The sequence below is a fragment of the Silene latifolia genome, chromosome X (genome assembly GCF_048544455.1).
Source record: "Silene latifolia isolate original U9 population chromosome X, ASM4854445v1, whole genome shotgun sequence".
NCBI classification, from domain to species: Eukaryota; Viridiplantae; Streptophyta; class Magnoliopsida; order Caryophyllales; family Caryophyllaceae; genus Silene; species Silene latifolia.
Genome location: NC_133537.1, coordinates 262,867,238 through 262,884,561, shown reverse-complemented (window position 1 = coordinate 262,884,561; position 17,324 = coordinate 262,867,238). Strand labels below are relative to the sequence as shown.

The window sequence follows — 17,324 nt, the reverse complement described above, 5'->3', positions numbered from 1 at the left end:
CAGATCACATTAAAGAGATTCTACGACCGAGTCCGAGTACTATGCCGCGTCTGAAGCTACAAAGGAAGCGATATGGATGCGTCAATTCTTACATGGGCTATCTGTAGTGCCTAGTTCGAATGACCCGATCACCATCTATTGCGACAATAGTGGTGCCATCTTCCAAGCTAAGGAGCCAAAGTCTAGCAACAAGTCTAGACATGTACAACGGAAAGCTCATCTAATCCGAGATTACGTGGAGCAAAAGGAAGTAGTGATAGAAAAGATTGCTACAGATGATAACATAGCAGATCCTCTCACTAAAGCATTACGACAAGATAAGCATGAAGGGCACGTTAATTCCATGGGAATTAAACGTGTTCCTAAGTTGTAGTACTCTTTTATGGATTAGATTCATTCGCTTTTGTACTCTATACAACATCATCGTTTTGATAATTTATATATATATATTTTGTTTTTCATGTGGATTTGTACGACAAATTTTGAACACCACAAAGTGAACTGCAAGAACATTATATTTTTTTAGTCCTTAATTGCCCACATGAGCTGATAACTCTGGCAATTATTTTGTGACGTTGGTTGATGGTGGGTTCAACTAGCCATAAGTCAACAGGTTGACTGACCAATCACAGAGGCGTTTTATACGGATATTTCGTAGGACACAATTGTGACATCGACGTGGAGTCCTAAATGTTTTATAACATTCGATGCCCGGTCGTGGATAGGACCTCCATGGTGATCCTAAGAGTCGATTCTTTTGACTATCGATTGTCTCTCAGAGACTAAGGCGATTTTGGGTGACTTTGGTTTCTTTCTCACGGTCATCCGTAACAGGGGGCCAAGTAGATTGTTTCTGGGTCATTTCATGCCGTGCTTAGATCGGAAGGAGTTCGAGTTGAAGGAAATATTCAGCCTTTATCGTGTACTCGATATTTCTCGGGGCCACTCGAGGAGTCAGAATCGAAATGCATGGCCATGCTCGGATACGGATTCGTTTTATCAGTTAAGTTACTCTCTAGTCGGGGAAACCACTCTAGATACAGATCGATTGTAAAATACGACCTTTGTGGATCCAGATCTGCAAATTGTTTTACATTGAGTGGGAGAAATTTTAAATGAATATGAGAATCGGTTATCGCACATACACTTGTACGGACAAGTGGGAGTTTGTTGAGCCGTGTCCTCCGTTAGTGCGGATAACGTCATTGCACATACACTTGTACGGACAAGTGGGAGCTTGTTGGGGTTGGTGTCCTTAACAGTTAGTGCAAGGACTTATAAACCTCTAAAAGGATCAAAGGGCATACTTTTGGTATTATTATCAGTTGATCCACGTTTATCAATAACGGTTGGCTTGCTAGATAAGTTTGACGTTATTGTCATACAGATGGCGGTGATCAACTGGTCCCTAAAAGTCACACCTATAGGATACGTTTGAGTGATGTGACGGTATGAAAATACAGTCATGTAGATGCCAATTTTGACTAACCAGTTAGTCTGAGTTATTTGACTAATAATTAGTCAAAATGTGATGTTGAGATATAATATTTAATACGGATTAAATATCATGGGCTAAGGCGAATTAACCAGTTAATTCGTAAAATTAAATATAAGCGATTTATATTTGATTAATGTATATTGGATAAATATAATTATACGATATTGTCTTTGTCGGACACGTATTAAATAATTCAACTAATCCGTGTAATTGGTTGATGCTTTAATATCCGATAACCGATGACAGTTTATAATTAGACCGTGTCATATACACTTAGCGAATTATGAACCGGACCACAAGTTTAAATTAAGAGGAAGTGGAAGCCCACTTCCCCTTGATCCATTCGGTTTGGCCGAATTAGAGAGGCCATAAGGAGAGCTTTCTCTTTTCACTTCAAACCTAATTCATTTGCTAAAAAAGATTAGGGTTTTGGGAATTGTGCCTCCTGAATCCCGGATCTCTCATCCAACACAAACTCACAAAACAATCCCCTCGATATTGCAAGGCAATTAGGGGATTCTCTCTAGCACAAGGGCATTACTCGGACATCTTGGGTGCAACGATTAGGAGGAGATCTAACTTGATCTCTCATTGCCTTTTGCACTAGGACCGAAGGTTATTTCTACAATTTTTATCGTTTTCATTGTTAATTTCGTTTCATGACTATAATCTACATATAAATTTTGCGTTATAATCCTATAAAGAAAGGGTTTTATACGGATCTAACCCTACAAGTAGGCGTATAGCACGTTGTCCCCTCTTATCCATATCTGGTGGATAGGTACCATTAAGCTTAAAATTCAGGATTGCTTGGAACCAGGGTTCCTGCGTGATTTCCTCTTCATCGGTGATTTGGTGGACATAAGCCGGCTCTGACCGTCGTTCGATGCACAAAGGCATTTCCACCATGTGATCTGGCATATTAATCAATGATGCAAGTTTCGCAAGAGCGTCTGCAAATTGATTTTCCTCCCGAGGTAGGTGTAGGTAGGTTACGTGATCGAAGAATTGAGCGACTTGGTCTATTCTAGCCTGATAGGGTGCGAGGCTTTCACTTCGGATTTTCCAAGATCCTGTAACTTGGTTAATGATTAGTGATGAATCCCCATGCACTCGAAGGTTTTTGATGCCTAAACTCACTGCCGCTTGTAGTCCAATGAGACAAGCTTCGTATTCTGCGGCATTGTTTGTCACCTCGAAGTCGAGTTTGACAGCAATGGGTGTATGCTCGCCTTCAGGAGAAATGAGCAACACTCCTATTCCGAATCCTCTTAAGTTTGATGCTCCATCAAAGTATAGGTCCCAGGAGTCTACATCAGTTTGGAGTATATCCTCGTCTGGAAATGACCAAGTATCTATTGTTTGTGCGTCATTGATAGGATTTTCTGCGAAGAATTCGGCGACGGCGCGACCTTTTATAACTTTCAGTGGCACGTATTTGAGGTCGAATTCTGAGAGCATCAAGGTCCATCTTGCTAGACGTCCGTTGAGGACGGGTTTCTCGAAGAGGTATTTGACTGGATCCATTTTGGAGTATATTTTGACGGAGTAGCTAAGCATGTAATGGCGTAACTTCTTCGCTGCCCACACAAGAGCGAGGCATGTCTTTTCGAGTTGTGAGTATTTGCACTCATATTCCAAGAACTTCTTACTAAGGTAGTAGATAGCTCTTTCTTCACTTCCTACAGTTTGTGCCAGCATGGCACCCATGGCCGTTTCGGTTACTGTGAGATATAAACCAAGAGGTTGATCTCGTTGTGGTGGCATGAGCACCGGGTTTTAGCCGATATCTCCTTTATCCGGTCGAATGCCTTTTGACAATCATCATCCCACATGGTGTGGTCTGTTTTCTTGAGTTTCTTGAAGATAGGCTCACAAATCATCGTAAGTTTCGATATGAATCGACTTATATATTGCACCTTTCCTAGGAATCCTCTGACTTCTTTTTCTGTTTGAGGTTGTGGCATTTCAATCAGAGCTTTGATTTTGGAAGGATCTATTTCTATACCTCGTTGGGTAACAACGTATCCCGAGAGTTTACCGATGTTACCCCGAATGTGCATTTACAAGATTGAGCCTCATGTTGTACTTTCGTAGTCTTGCGAAGAACTTGCGAAGGTTCGCGATATGTCCCTCTCTTTCCTTAGATTTGACAATCATGTCGTCTACATATACCTCAACCTCTTTGTGCATCATGTCATGTAGGAGTGTAGTTGCGGTGCGTTGATATGTAGCTCCGGCGTTGATTAATCCAAACGGCATTACTGTATAGCAGTAGGTTCCCCATTGGGTGACGAACGCGGTCTTGTGCATATCTTCCATGGCCATCTTGATTTGGTTATAACCCGCATACCCATCCATGAAGGATAGTAATGCGTGGTCCGCAGTATTGTCTACCAATATGTCGATGTGAGGTAGAGGGAAGTCATATTTTGGACTTGCTTTGTTTAAGTCCCTAAAGTCAACACAAACACGGATTCTCCCATCCTTTTTGGGTACGGGTACTATGTTAGCTACCCAGTCAGAATACTCGGAAACTTTGATGAACCCGGCTTTGAATTGCTTGTCAACTTCTTCCTTAATCTTTAGAGCCCACTCCGTTCTCATTCGTCGAAGCTTTCACGCTTTCACTGTTTGAAACCTGGCTTAATCGGAATCCTATGTTCAGCGATATCCCTGTCGATCCCTGGCATGTCTTTGTAGGACCAAGCGAAAACATCTGTGAATTCATTTAGGAGGTCTATGAAGTCGGCCTTTTTGGTGGAGCTCAAGGTAGTCCCTATCCTAAGTTCTTGGGGTTCTAGTTCAGTTCCTACGTTGATGGGTTCGGTGTCCTCTATTACTGGTCCCCCTTCCCCTTCCTGTAGTATTTCTTTGGCTACGTAGGGAGGTATTTCGATTAAGTCTGGGTCTTGGTCATCCTCAGTATCATCGTAAACAGAATTGCACTCAAGATAACACAAAGAGTAAGCAGAACCTGATTTATTCATATTAAAATTTGAGTAAAGTTGAAACAAAGAAGCCAACTGATCCATGGTCAGTGGCGGCAAAGGGACAGTGGTTGGGGCATTTCCCGAACTACTGTGACTACTCGAGACTAAGCTAGGAGAAACGAAGGGAGTGGGGATGACGACAGGAGTAGACTCTCTAATGACTTCTCTAGACTCCGACTCTGACTCCGACTCCGACTCGAACTCATCGTCTTCTGGTTCTCCTTTGAACATCTCTCCTTCTCCAGTGGTGAGCTTGAAGAGTCTTCCTTGATTGTTGGTTTATTTGATAGATTTTCTCCATCCTTTCTGCTGTCTTGCGTCGGTTTCTGTGATTAACGCGGTGGGGTTGAAACGATCGTCTTGAAGTATCATAGTAATGATCTCATCCTGCGCGGCCCTAACGAATCGGTCTTCTCCAAACAATAGGCTAACAGCTTGTTCGTCTAAGCAAGGTGCTTGACGGGTTTTGACGGTAGGAACCGTTTCTGGAGGGATGAAGTAGCAATCGTGAAAGATCTCGATTCCGGCTAACTTCCTCTCGAGGTAATGCCAAGGTTCGGGAAATCCGTGAAAGCGTTCTAGACTTCCTTCTTGAACAAAGTACCCATTCAAAGTGGGGAGATAGGGCCTCATTTGGACTCCTACGTGCTTGCGGTTTTGGACTTGTGCGAGCATTTCGAGAACCTCCTCTTTTGTAGGTTTGTACCCCAGTCCAAGTGGTATCCTTGTCGAGTTGCCTTCCTTGTATGGTGCGAAGGTATTCTTCCGAATAGGGTTCAAAGGCATTCCAGGGAAGTATCCCTGGGATTTGAGTATGTGGTTGACCACCAAGTTAGAGTAGGGATTATAGTATAAGGGTGCCAACTCACTTTCTATGACGCTTACACTTTGGAAGCCCCCAAGTTCGTATACGGGATCCGCAAGAACTTGATTGTTCGACTGTTTTTCGATTATTGCCTTGATGGGTGACGAAGTGATCGTCACTACTTTGCCATTTAGTGGGATCTTGATCTTTTGATGAAGGGTGGGTGTTACCGCTTTGGAAGCATGAATCCAAGGCCTTCCCAAAAGTATGTTGAATGAAGCTTCAATGTCCACTATTTTTTTTTTTTGGTGAAATGTGAGTATATTATATATCAAAATCAAAATTTACATAAGGTGCTTATAGACTAAAACAACCAACAGACTATCATTCCAACAGATGCATTTTTTTAAGCCACTCTAAGTCATCTAGGTTCAGCTGCAGCTTGTCCCTGCCACGAACTCGAACTCTCATCTCCTCTACTATATGCTTGGCTACCCGTTCTGGACACAGCATGAATTTCTCATTCCTAGACTTGTTTCTTTGATGCCAGACCTGATATATCAAGCTCAACATCAGTGCATTCTGGATACCCTTTTGCAGCTTAGTACCAGTCCTTTGCCTACACCATTCCACCACCCCACTCTCAGGGAAGCTCCAACTAGTCATCTTATTCACCTCCCTCACTATCCTCTTGCTGTACTCACACTCACAGAAGAGATGTTCAGAGGTCTCTTCAGCTAGAGCACATATACAGCAGGTGTCCTCAATTTCCACACCAAACCCAACCAGCTTTGATGTTGTGTTCAGTGCAGCATGTGCTACTAACCAGCCCATAAATTGATGCTTAGGGATTACCCACCCATCCCAGACTACCTTGTACCAGTTCACCTTTGGCCTACTTCCCCTGAACCACTCATAGGTTCCAGCAGGTGTATACCCATCAGGTTGAACGTGCCATTTGCCATTTGTATAACCTGGTACCATCTCATCTTTGATTTTGCAGATTCTTCTCCACACCCAGCTTGAATTCATGCTAGGCTTATATTCCATCCAGTCCTGCCCTTTGAGGTAGTTGTTATGGATCCAGTGCACCCATATGGAATCTCTATTGACAGCTATCCAGTCAACTAGTCTTCCAACCATTGCCTTGTTCCAAATTTCCTGATCCTTAATGCCCAATCCTCCCTCATCCTTTGATCTGCAAATAGTATCCCATCCAACCAAGGGAATCCTCCTGTAATCTGCACTATTGTCCCATAAGAAATTCCTAAACACTGCCTCAATCCTCTTAATCACTCCCTTGGGCAGTACAAACATTGATGACCAGTAAGAGTGTAAAGAATTCAGAACAAATGTCCACTATTTGGAAGCTAACCTTTCGTTCGATTGGTCCCGTGGCTATGGTTAAGTTAGCAAGTCCTACTACCTTTCATCGTGTACCGTCATATGCACGCACACCTTGATTGGTAGGGGTCCAATCCGACTCTTTCATGCTCAGCTTGTATGCCGTTTTGAGGGGTATAACGTTGACCGCGGAGCCATCATCCACCAAGGTCATTGGCACATTCTTCTTTAGACAGATGATAGTGATGTATAGAGCAAGGTTGTGACTAGCGCCAAAAGGTGGCAAGTCTTCGTCTGAGAAAGTAATAGGATTACTTAGCTTAGGTGATTCTTGGAAGACCAAGTTGACGACATCTTCAGGAGTGGAGTTATGTGCTACATTTAGTTTGGCCAAAGCTTGCAGTAAGGCTTGGCGATGTGGGAATGAGCTTGCTACTAGTTCCCACACTGAAAGATCAGCCTTTGTTTTCTGTAATTGCTTGAGCAAATGATCAGTGGAGTCATCTTCGTTGTCATTTGGTGTGACGACGTTGGTTGGACCATTTTGAGTAGTGCTTTGATATGGGCGACCCGAACGAGTTAGGTGGTCCACATCTTGGTCTTCACCATTTTGGACTATTTCTTTGACTAGGGAGTTTTCAATGAGATATTCGTCCTCATCATCATCGGCCCAAACTCCATTGATTGCAGCTAGTTCCCTCATTCTCACGATATCATCTTCTAGTCGTATGATTTGATCGACTAGTTTATCAACCACGGTGATTATTTCTTGCATAGTGGCATTTTGAGAGAAGATTAGTGGCACATGTTCTTCGGGTATTGCGTTGGGATTGCGTAAAGTTGTTACCATGTTTTCTAGTTCCCAAACTTGTCTATCTACACTCCTTGCCCATGTGATGAAGTCGGAAATGGTACGGGAGATGGTAGAGTAGAGCCCTTCATTCTCGATTGCATGAATTTCATTTTCGATGGGAGAAATGAGGTGTGAGAAATCTAAGGTAGATTCATCACTTGTGATCACTAGAACTCCAAGAGGATTCTGAGTGTTGTTGGGCTTACCTCCTGGTGGTATTGGGAGTCGACCATCTTCAATCATGTCTTGAAGCACGTTTTTCAACTTGTAGCATTTTTCTGTGTCGTGCCCCTTGCCCCTATGGTATTCACAGTACGAATTCTCGTCCCAAAACTTGGACTTCCTTTCGGGTTCGGGAGTAGGTCCAATGGGTTGGAGTTTACCTTGCTTCATTAACCTCTTTAGAGCATTGGAGTAAGTGTCCCCAAGGTTTGTAAACTTCCTTGGTGGGGTAGTTTTCTTGGATGGCTCGAGAAGGTTAACTTCATCGGTCTTACTAGTAGAGCCGTATGAACGACTTGTGGACCCTTGGTATCCTCGACCTACCGTTTTGGACAAGAGTCCTTTACGGATGTCATCTTCAATCCTTGTCCCTAGTACGGTCAAGTCTTTGAAAGTCTTGATGTTTTGGTATCTCAAATGATTGGGGCATAGATGGGCTTGAGATTATCCACAAACTTCTCCACAAGAGTGGCCTCGTCCGGGCGTTCTACTAGTTGAGTGCTAGTCTTCCTCCACCTACTTAGGAAGTCGGTGAATCCTTATTTGTCATTTTGGGTAAGAACCTCTAGAGTACGCATGTTGACTTGGATCTCGGCATTATCCGCATATTGCTTGGAGAACTCGATTGCGGCATCTTTCCAAGTAGCGACCTTCTTGTGATCTAAAGAGTAGAACCATTGCCTTGGGATGGTATCAAGAGATGAAGGAAAGATCCTTAAGAACATCTCGGGTTTGATGCCTTTGATAGACATGTAATCCTTGAAGGCACGGATGTAGTTCAAAGGGTTCTCGTGTCCCTTGAACTTAGGGATATCCGCCATACTAAAGTTAGTTGGCAATTTGGAATTGACGGCCTCATACTTGCGATTGTTCTCCCTATAAATGTCATCACCCTTAAGGTACATCAATTGCTCCTCTAGGTATTGGAGCCTTTTCTCAGCTACAGTCATCCCCATGAGAGGATTTTTGTCCTTGGATTCGTTGTCAGAGTCACGTAGTACTTCACTTTCATGAGGAGGCAACCTTCCCTCCACGGCAAAGATACGGCCTTCGATGAGCTCAAGGCGGTCATAGGTTTGTTCTTGAGTAGATTGCATTTGGGCTAGCGCGGCTAGGATTCGATCATTACTATTTTGAAGTTGGTTGAAGTTTGCTTCATCGCTTGATCCGGGCATCTTGGAAACTGGATAAGATATCGGCGACGAATCAAAACACGATCGACCATTCTAACACACTTGCTAAAAGAGGAAAAGTTTTGACTCGTGAAGTGGGTGTGTGCCACTTGTGTTGAGTGAGTTTTGAAGAAAGACAAGGTCTTTGAAAATGTGTGTCCTAGTCAACTATAGTGTAGTTGTAGGAGTGGACTCGAAGTGAGGTTTTGAAATGGGTTTGTGGCCCGAATTTTGACACGACAAATGGACAGAGTTTTGACCGGATTTTGCGCTGATTAAGAGCCCATTTCGAAATTTTGCTTGAAAACGGGTTTTGATGTTTTTTTTTTTTGAAAAATCATCATGGTTTTGTTTAGAAATGGTGATCATGTAAGGTACACACATTTATACAAGCATTATAACGGGATGCTGAGTGCATTTAGAAGGGTTTTGGTTTAAAAGGGTGGGTTGCCATACCGAACCATCAAACCCGAAGTCTGTGGAGAGGCTCATGCCAAACAAGAGTAAGGCCGATTCCTAGTCCATTTCCTCAAGTAGTGAAGGCCCTTGATACAAACAAGAGTAAGCATCATGGTATGGATGACGTCAATCGCTATTCATCCTTAGGCCCAAATAAGAATTAGGACCGTTTAGACGGGACGATTGGTCGAATGGGTTGGGTTGGGCCTAGGAAGGCCGAATAAAACGGTCTAGGAAGATCGAGTTATGAAAACCGACAATTGTCTTGTACAAACTATTCCCTAACCTTGTTCAAGTTTCACCCTTGGCTACACGTAAGTGTATTATCCCCAGCGGAGTCGCCAAACTGTGGACACAGGGGCCACGGGGGCGCTTGGGAAACAAGCATTTGCATTTGTATGGAGTCGCCACCAATTTTTATGGGAAATTGGAACCGTTCGAGTACCTCGCGTCATGTCAAGACACAAAGTAGAGACATGAACACTAAGCAATCGTTACCCTTAGCATTCTATGTCTAGAATGACTCTCGTGGATGCCAATGAACACAGGTGTTCACAGATATCTGGAGTAAGGGGTGAGGGTACGTATTAGGAAGCTCTTTTGATCGAACACCTAATCCTGCCCGCCTCGATAGCGGCCTCTACTAATGATTCGGGAAGTTATTCATACTTGATATATCGTCGGCTATATGCATGCAATGCAACATCCAAGTTTTAATCCTAGCATGTGAGAATTAATACTAAGTCGGTTAACAAGTAGTTAGCATACAATTGATGTCGAAGTTGGATTTAATGTTCAATTACATGTGGAAGCATACAAATGATAAAAAGAAATACAATAAATACAAATTACAATAAAGAAAATTACATTAATTACATTGGAATAGGCGATTTATGTCGAAAATACCTTTAAAACGGATAATTTGAGAAAACGAATAAAGGAATAAAAGAACTAACGAACAGGAATCAACGTGATATTACGGATAATAGTTAGTTAATTGCAGACTAATTAAACTAGGTCAAGGCAACAACGGAGTTGAGAGGCAGAATTCAACCCGGAACAGGCGCAGCAGAGCTGCGTCCTTTGGAATAGGCGCAGCAGACGCTGCGTCTGTTCCTGACCTGAATTCTGGCTGTGAAGCCGGAATTGCAAATTGTTAATGCTCGTTGGTGAATTTAATGATCGATTAAAATTATTTACTCGGATGAAAGTGATTAACACGTTATTTACATGTGATTAAGGGTCATGAAAGCAATAAAACATGGATAAGACGGATTATTACGAATTAACATGATGGAATAATGACAGAAGTGAAAAATATTAATGAGTCAAACAAATTAATTCAATTAACTAGGTTAGATACGATAGATTAATGATGAATATACGATGAACATGCTAATAAGCGGATGTAAACTATATCAAAGGCGAATTCCAGAAACCCAATATTGATGAATTGAATCTCTACAACCCGGAATGAATTTAATGACGAAAACCCGCAAATATTGGATTATTTGGGATTTAAGTCGGATTTGAATAATAAAAACATATTAATGACAATGATTATAATACATGTATATATGCTATAATGATGAAGAATTGACAAACAAACGAAACAAAAGAAAGAATTTTGACGAATAACAGAGGACGAACGAAGAAGAAAGGAAGCGAAATGCGCGGCCTCACGAAGAGGCGCGGCAGAATCGCTAGCGCTCCTTCAAGAGCGCAGCGATTCTTTGCGTCCTTTCTCGACGGTTATCTACTGGAAATCCGTAAAAAAGAGGTTTTAAAGCATGGTTTTAGAAATCAGTTTTAATGGTATTTTCGACGTAAACCTTACAATTGATGATACAAAAAGTAAAGTACAATAAATAAAAGAGAGATTACACGCTCAGACTTACATGTTGACGAAACGAGAAGGACTAAGATATCGATTAGTGATGCTCGACGCGAATGCAAAGAAAGTGCCCTCGTAAGAGGAAAACGATTAATTAATTAAGTTGATTAATGTGTAGTTGGTCAAATTGGTCGGTCATGCAAACGGGGAGGCTGATACTCAGAAGGATCCGAGCTTACGTGGTCGAAAGTTCAAGCACGTAGACGCCAAAAAGTAAGAACAAAGTCTAGAATGCAAAGGGAGAAGAGAAGGGCGGACACTCGCGTGAGAAATATGAGGAGCGAAGGCTCCTATTTATACTAATCACGTGAAGGAATTAGGGTTTCGGAGACTCTTTGGAAGTGAATCTCGGAAAGATATGAAAAAGATACGAGAAACATGCAGAAAGGGCACGGGAAGAGGCGCAGCGACCCATCGCATCTCTTGGAAGAGGCGCAGCACCTGCTGCGTCTGTTCCCAAGTGGTTTCCTCCTGCTGAAGAAAGATTTCCGTGTTTGAGTTATAGTAGGACGGAAATAATCCGGTTTTCCTTAATATCTTATGTGAATATTACGGGAAATTGCTTACTAAAAGATAAAATTTATGAAATATGGAATAGAAATATCCGGAACATTCCAGAACATTTTGACTCGGGATTTAGCGGTTATCAGAAAATGGAGACGGTTTTAGGCCCGAACTCCGAATGTACTCTAATTACTGTCAAAACGACCGTATCGGGACGTAGATGACAACTAAGAGGTAAACATTAATATTTGAGCAATCACTTGACGATAATCTTACGAACTGTCACAAATCGTTCCGCGTATCAAACATGCGGCCCAATCATCATCGGGTGGTTTGCGGAAGGTACAGAAACGAGGTGTCTACAGTGGCACACTCCCACTTCACGAGTCAAAACATTTCTTTTTTCAAGTAAGTGTGCTAGAATGGTCGATCGTGTTTTAATTCGTCGTCAATCTCTTATCCAGTTTCTAAGATGCCCGAAAAAAGCGACGTGAACTACAACCAACTCCAGGATGGTAATGATCAAATCCTAGCCGCACTAGCTCGTCTCCAAGTCACTCAAGACCAAGTGTATGATCGCCTTGACACAATCGAGGGCCGAATATATGCCGTGGAAACAAGGATGCCTCCTCGAGAAAGTGAAGTGTCTGATGAAGTCATGAATAACTTCGGGGACAAAAACCCTCCCATAGGTATGACTACAGCTGAGAAACGACTCCAATGCTTGGAGGAACAATTGATGTATCTCAAAGGGGATGACATTTATAGGGAAAATAATCGCAAATATGAAGCCGTGAGTTCCAAGTTGCCAACCAACTTCAACATGACGGATATCCCTAAATTCAAGGTGCATGAAAACCCTCTGAACCATATCCGTGCTTTCAAGGATTACATGTCTATCAAAGGCATTAAACCCGAGATGTTCTTAAGGATCTTTCCTTCATCTCTTAACACCATCCCAAAACAATGGTTCTATTCTCTAGAGCACAAGAAAATTGCTACCTGGGACGATGCCGCAATTGAGTTTGCCAAGCAATATGCGAATAATGCTGAAATCCAAGTCAACATGCGCACTTTAGAGGTTCTTACCCAAAATGACAAAGAAGGTTTCACCGACTTCCTAAGTAGGTGGAGGAAGACTAGTACTCAACTTGGTGAACGTCCAGATGAAGCTACCCTCGTGGAGAAATTCGTGGACAACCTAAAGCCTATCTATGCAAGTCATTTGAGGTACCAAAACATTAAGACCTTGTAGATACCCGTATCCGTCGATATTGGAATTTATAGAGAACCCGACAAACACCCGATGATGATAGGAAACATGTATTTATTAGTTGTTATTGTCTTTATTTGGGTTCGTTTTACGATGTAGAATGAGCGTTGTCCACAGTTTGGCGACTCCGCTGGGGAAAAGAGGACTAGTTACACTTTGTTTCTAGGGTCTTTTCCTCCGAGGTGAAACTTGAAAAGAAAGTATTGGAAAGTAAAACATTACTCGTAGTGCTACGATTCATGCATAAACCCTTAAGGACTTTCCCGGACCGTCCCAGCGCTTCTTTGTGACGCGTGGGGGGCGGCGTCCCACTATGCCAGGAACTTGCACATTGCTTGCTTCCGCTCCGCCTCGTCGTGGTTCTTGATGGTGGGGATGCTCTTCTAGGTACTCTACCTAAAGGCCCTTGCTCTATAAGACCCAAAAAGGATGGAAGGCATAGACCTTCTTGTAGAAGACTTGCCGAGACTTAGAGATGTCTAGGAGCATACATCCTTATAACATGAGAATGACAATGTGCGAAATGAATTTCCCGAGTCTTTTCAAATTTTCCGTATCGATTTCAAAACCAAACTTTTGAACAACTTACTTTCAAAATAGCATGGTTTTAAAAACGCGGAATGCTGCCCAAGTAGGATTAGATTTTTCGGCCCAAAATAAGCTTTTGTAGCCGGCATGCTGCCCATTTTAAATCTCATTTTCAAATCGATTATTCGTTTTTTTTTTCAAATTCAATCCAAAATATTTATCGAACCTTAACCAAGCATGAAATGCGTCGAGTCGTGTCCGGGTCCTGGCCGTGTTAGGCTAGGCGTGTTTTGCCCCGAGTATCTAGAACACGACCTTGTTGGGTTACCCAAGCTCACCTCTTGGGCTTCGAGTCATGTGGGTCGACCAATTGGTCTAGGATAGTCCACAGAAACGTCCAAGCTAGGCCATTTAGGGCGTTTCACTTAAACCTATGGGCTATGTTAGTCCAATCACGGGTTTAGTCACACCAAGTCCAGTTTAGAATCGAGCTATGACAACTTGAGTCATGTCGTCTTGTCGAGTCTAAAATGAATCGAGGTCTAAATCCAACCGTGAGTCGAACCTTTTGGTTAATCAGTCTTAAGTCGAGTCTTTGCTTGAGTCAAGTTGGTGTCGTGTCCTTAAGTGTGCAGGGGCTCTTACTTTTAAATATTGACTCGGTTCGGGGTTTTCTTGTAGAAAGGCCGCCAAAAACCCGACGTCAAGCAATGGAAGATGCTGTTAACAAACTCACTGAGGCCGTGAACCTCATGATGACCAGAATGGATGCAATCGAATCTAAGCTGGGTGAAGATTCCTCTTCATCTACCCCACCTCTGACAGATCTGGAGAAACGGTTCAAGTTCATTGAGGACCGTCTGAAACTCTCTCAGGGGAAGAACATCCATTATGAAAATGCTAGGGCCTATGCCCCAGTTCAGGATAAGTTGCCCACGAACATGGTACTCACTGATATCCCAAAGTTTAAGGGCACAGAAGATCCAGTCCACCATGTTAAGGCCTATAAGGGGTACTTAGCACTGAAGGGAGTACCTGCTGACATGCTCTCTGAAATTTTCGCTCAATCTCTGGATGAACACCCGAACGCGTGGTTCTACAATCTGGACCTTAAGAACTTCCCCACTTTCGAAGATATTACGGTGGAGTTCTGCAAGCACTATGCTAATAATGTCGAGATTCAAACAAACATAAGAACATTGGAGGTGATGACACAGAAAGAAAACGAAGGCTTTACTGAATTCCTTGCAAGATGGCGCGCTGAAAGCGTGAAATTAGCCAAGAAGCCTGATGAAGTTGAAATGGTAGATAAGTTCGTAAAGAATCTACGACCTGTTTACCGTAATGCTCTGAAATACCAAAATTTTGGCTCTTTCAAAGAATTGATAAGAATCGGGATAAAGGTAGAAGATGATGTCATAAGGGCAGAGGCTGAAAGGCCGAAAGGGTACCAAGGGGCCTCATCGTCTAAGGGCAAGGCCACAGCAACGGCCCATATTGATGAAGCCATCAATCTCTTAGAAGGGCAATCGAAGAAGTCGCAGCGCCAAAAACCTAGGGCATTCACCGATATCGGATGCATTTATACATACGCTCTCCAAAGGCTCATAACCCAAGGAAAGCTGAAGCCTATTGGTCCGACTCCGGACCCTACCGCTGATCAACAAGGTAAATGGTATAAACCAAATGCCTACTATACCTTTCATCAAGGGAAAGGCCATGATACTGAAAGGTGCTATCGACTGAAGCACGAAATCCAAGACATGATTGAGAACGGAACGCTCCCGATCCCAACTGTTAAACCCAATAACATCACCAATCCATTTGCCGATCACGCCAACTTTGTTTCTGTCGAAGACAATGTCGATTATTCTCATCTTATTCGCCCATGTCACTTGAAAGGGGTGTTTATCGGGAAAATATTTGTGGATTGCTTTGAATTCTTGCCAAACCCGAAGAATGAAATTCGAGTCGGGAGTCTTGCTCTAGAATGTACTCCTCTCATTAACGAAGTTAATAAAAGACAATTCGATTCACCAACCTCCATCACTAGCGTAGATCCTCAGAGGACTACCTCGGGATGGAAGCAAACCATCACAGGGATCAAGGACAAGAGTCAAGCATCTAAGTTGACAACTGAACAAGGGAAAGCTCAAAACTAGATTTGAAAATTATGAGTCGGATCTGTTTTCTTATCTTAGTCGAGTCGAGTCTAGGACTTTCTTTTCTTGAAGTTGAGTCGTTTGTTCCGCGATGACCTAGGGTGTGTCCTAGGAATCGTTCTTTCGAGTCTGTTAAGCTTTTGCCATTCCAATAAAAGGTTGTAGTTTCGTTTCCCAATATGTCTTGTTTTCAATCCTCAATCATTCCGAAAACATGATAAAATGCACAACACACTCAAAGGCATCCCTGGGGTAGAAATATGCCCCATTTCAAAACGTAAGGTACAATAGGATTCCGTGTTTGATTCCTTTACCTATTCCATGTCTGGCGGTAAAAAACCTCCATCAGAACCAGTGCTTAACACAAGCCTTTAGATGATTCTATGATGAACCCGGACTAGCTCGTGGTTTCCCTATCGATGATGGAAGGCAAGCCCATCCCCACAAAATCATCCCCTCTCGGAGAGAGAAGAGATCAACCCATTTTAACAAGGAATTGTTAGTTCTAACCCAAATTAGTTGGCGAAGCCCAGTTTTCAGTGTGAATTCAATGGTAACGAGCAGTATGGGTGGAAGATCATTTTCAGGAAGAAAAAGAAAAAAGAGACGAAAAAAAGAAAGAAGAAAAAGAAAAAAAGAAAAAAAAGATGTTGAAGTTATTGCAAAAGGTTTTTGGTTGAATGTCGAAGTTACGGAAGCCACAAGTCAAGTCAAGTACACATAGTTTAAGTTCATTGGGCGAAGCCCAAAAGCTTAAGTAGCAACCTCTTTACCCCTAAGTCCTTCCTGAGACAGTTACAAGGGGATAGTCGGGAATTTTGAGAATCATTCCGCTTGTGTTGTTATACCTAGCCTTTAGGGTCCAGACATGGAAATTTGAACCCACATCATTTTCCAACCCATTTGTACTCGGGTTTCATCAAATATGAGACACCATTTCCAACCACGTTATAATCCATGGCCCTTAGCACCACAAAACGAACCTTCAGAATGATGGTTTACCTTGCGAACCTATTTTTACCAAGCTCCACATCCCAAAGAACCACAACCTTTTGTACCAACCCTAGACACGGGATTTAACGGTACTTTACAGGCTAGAATGGGATATGACATGATACCTTAGGTGAAACCTTCGAGTGTGTACACACAATCAAAATGCCAATTTAATGCACCTTGATCGAACTACGTCGGATTTGATTTCGCTCCACGCGAATACGTAGGCAGTCCTTCAGAATAAGGGATTCAATCCACTCATCAACCAAGTTGTCATCTTGTCGGTTTCTTACGGGTCCTAACCAAGTCCAAATGAAGCCACCTTTGTTTGAGTCGGTCTTAGCACTCGATGTAGGCTAGGATAAGGATATAGGTTCGGATGAATAGTATCAAGTTTCAAAATGAGCTTTATCTAACGGTTTAGGCAAAGATGCTGAGTCACATAAATGTGGTTTTGTGTTGGGAACAGAAAATATGAAAACCCGCTGAAAAGAAAGAAGGCGTGGAAGAAAATTAGTAAAAGCCCGCTGAAAAGAAAGAAGGCGTGGAAGAAAATTAGTAAAAGCCCGCTGAAAAGAAAGAAGGCGGTGGCAAGAAATGATGAAAACTCGCTGAAAAGAAAGG

General features: G+C 42.6%; 1 protein-coding gene across 1 annotated transcript; it reads right to left on the bottom strand.

The window, feature by feature from the left end:
- Positions 1 to 5,680: 5,680 nt before the first annotated feature.
- On the bottom strand, positions 5,681 to 6,613 carry LOC141620031 (uncharacterized). Its single transcript, XM_074437008.1, has one exon. The coding sequence runs from the start codon at positions 6,611 to 6,613 to the stop codon at positions 5,681 to 5,683; it is 933 nt and encodes a 310-aa protein (XP_074293109.1).
- Positions 6,614 to 17,324: the final 10,711 nt, after the last annotated feature.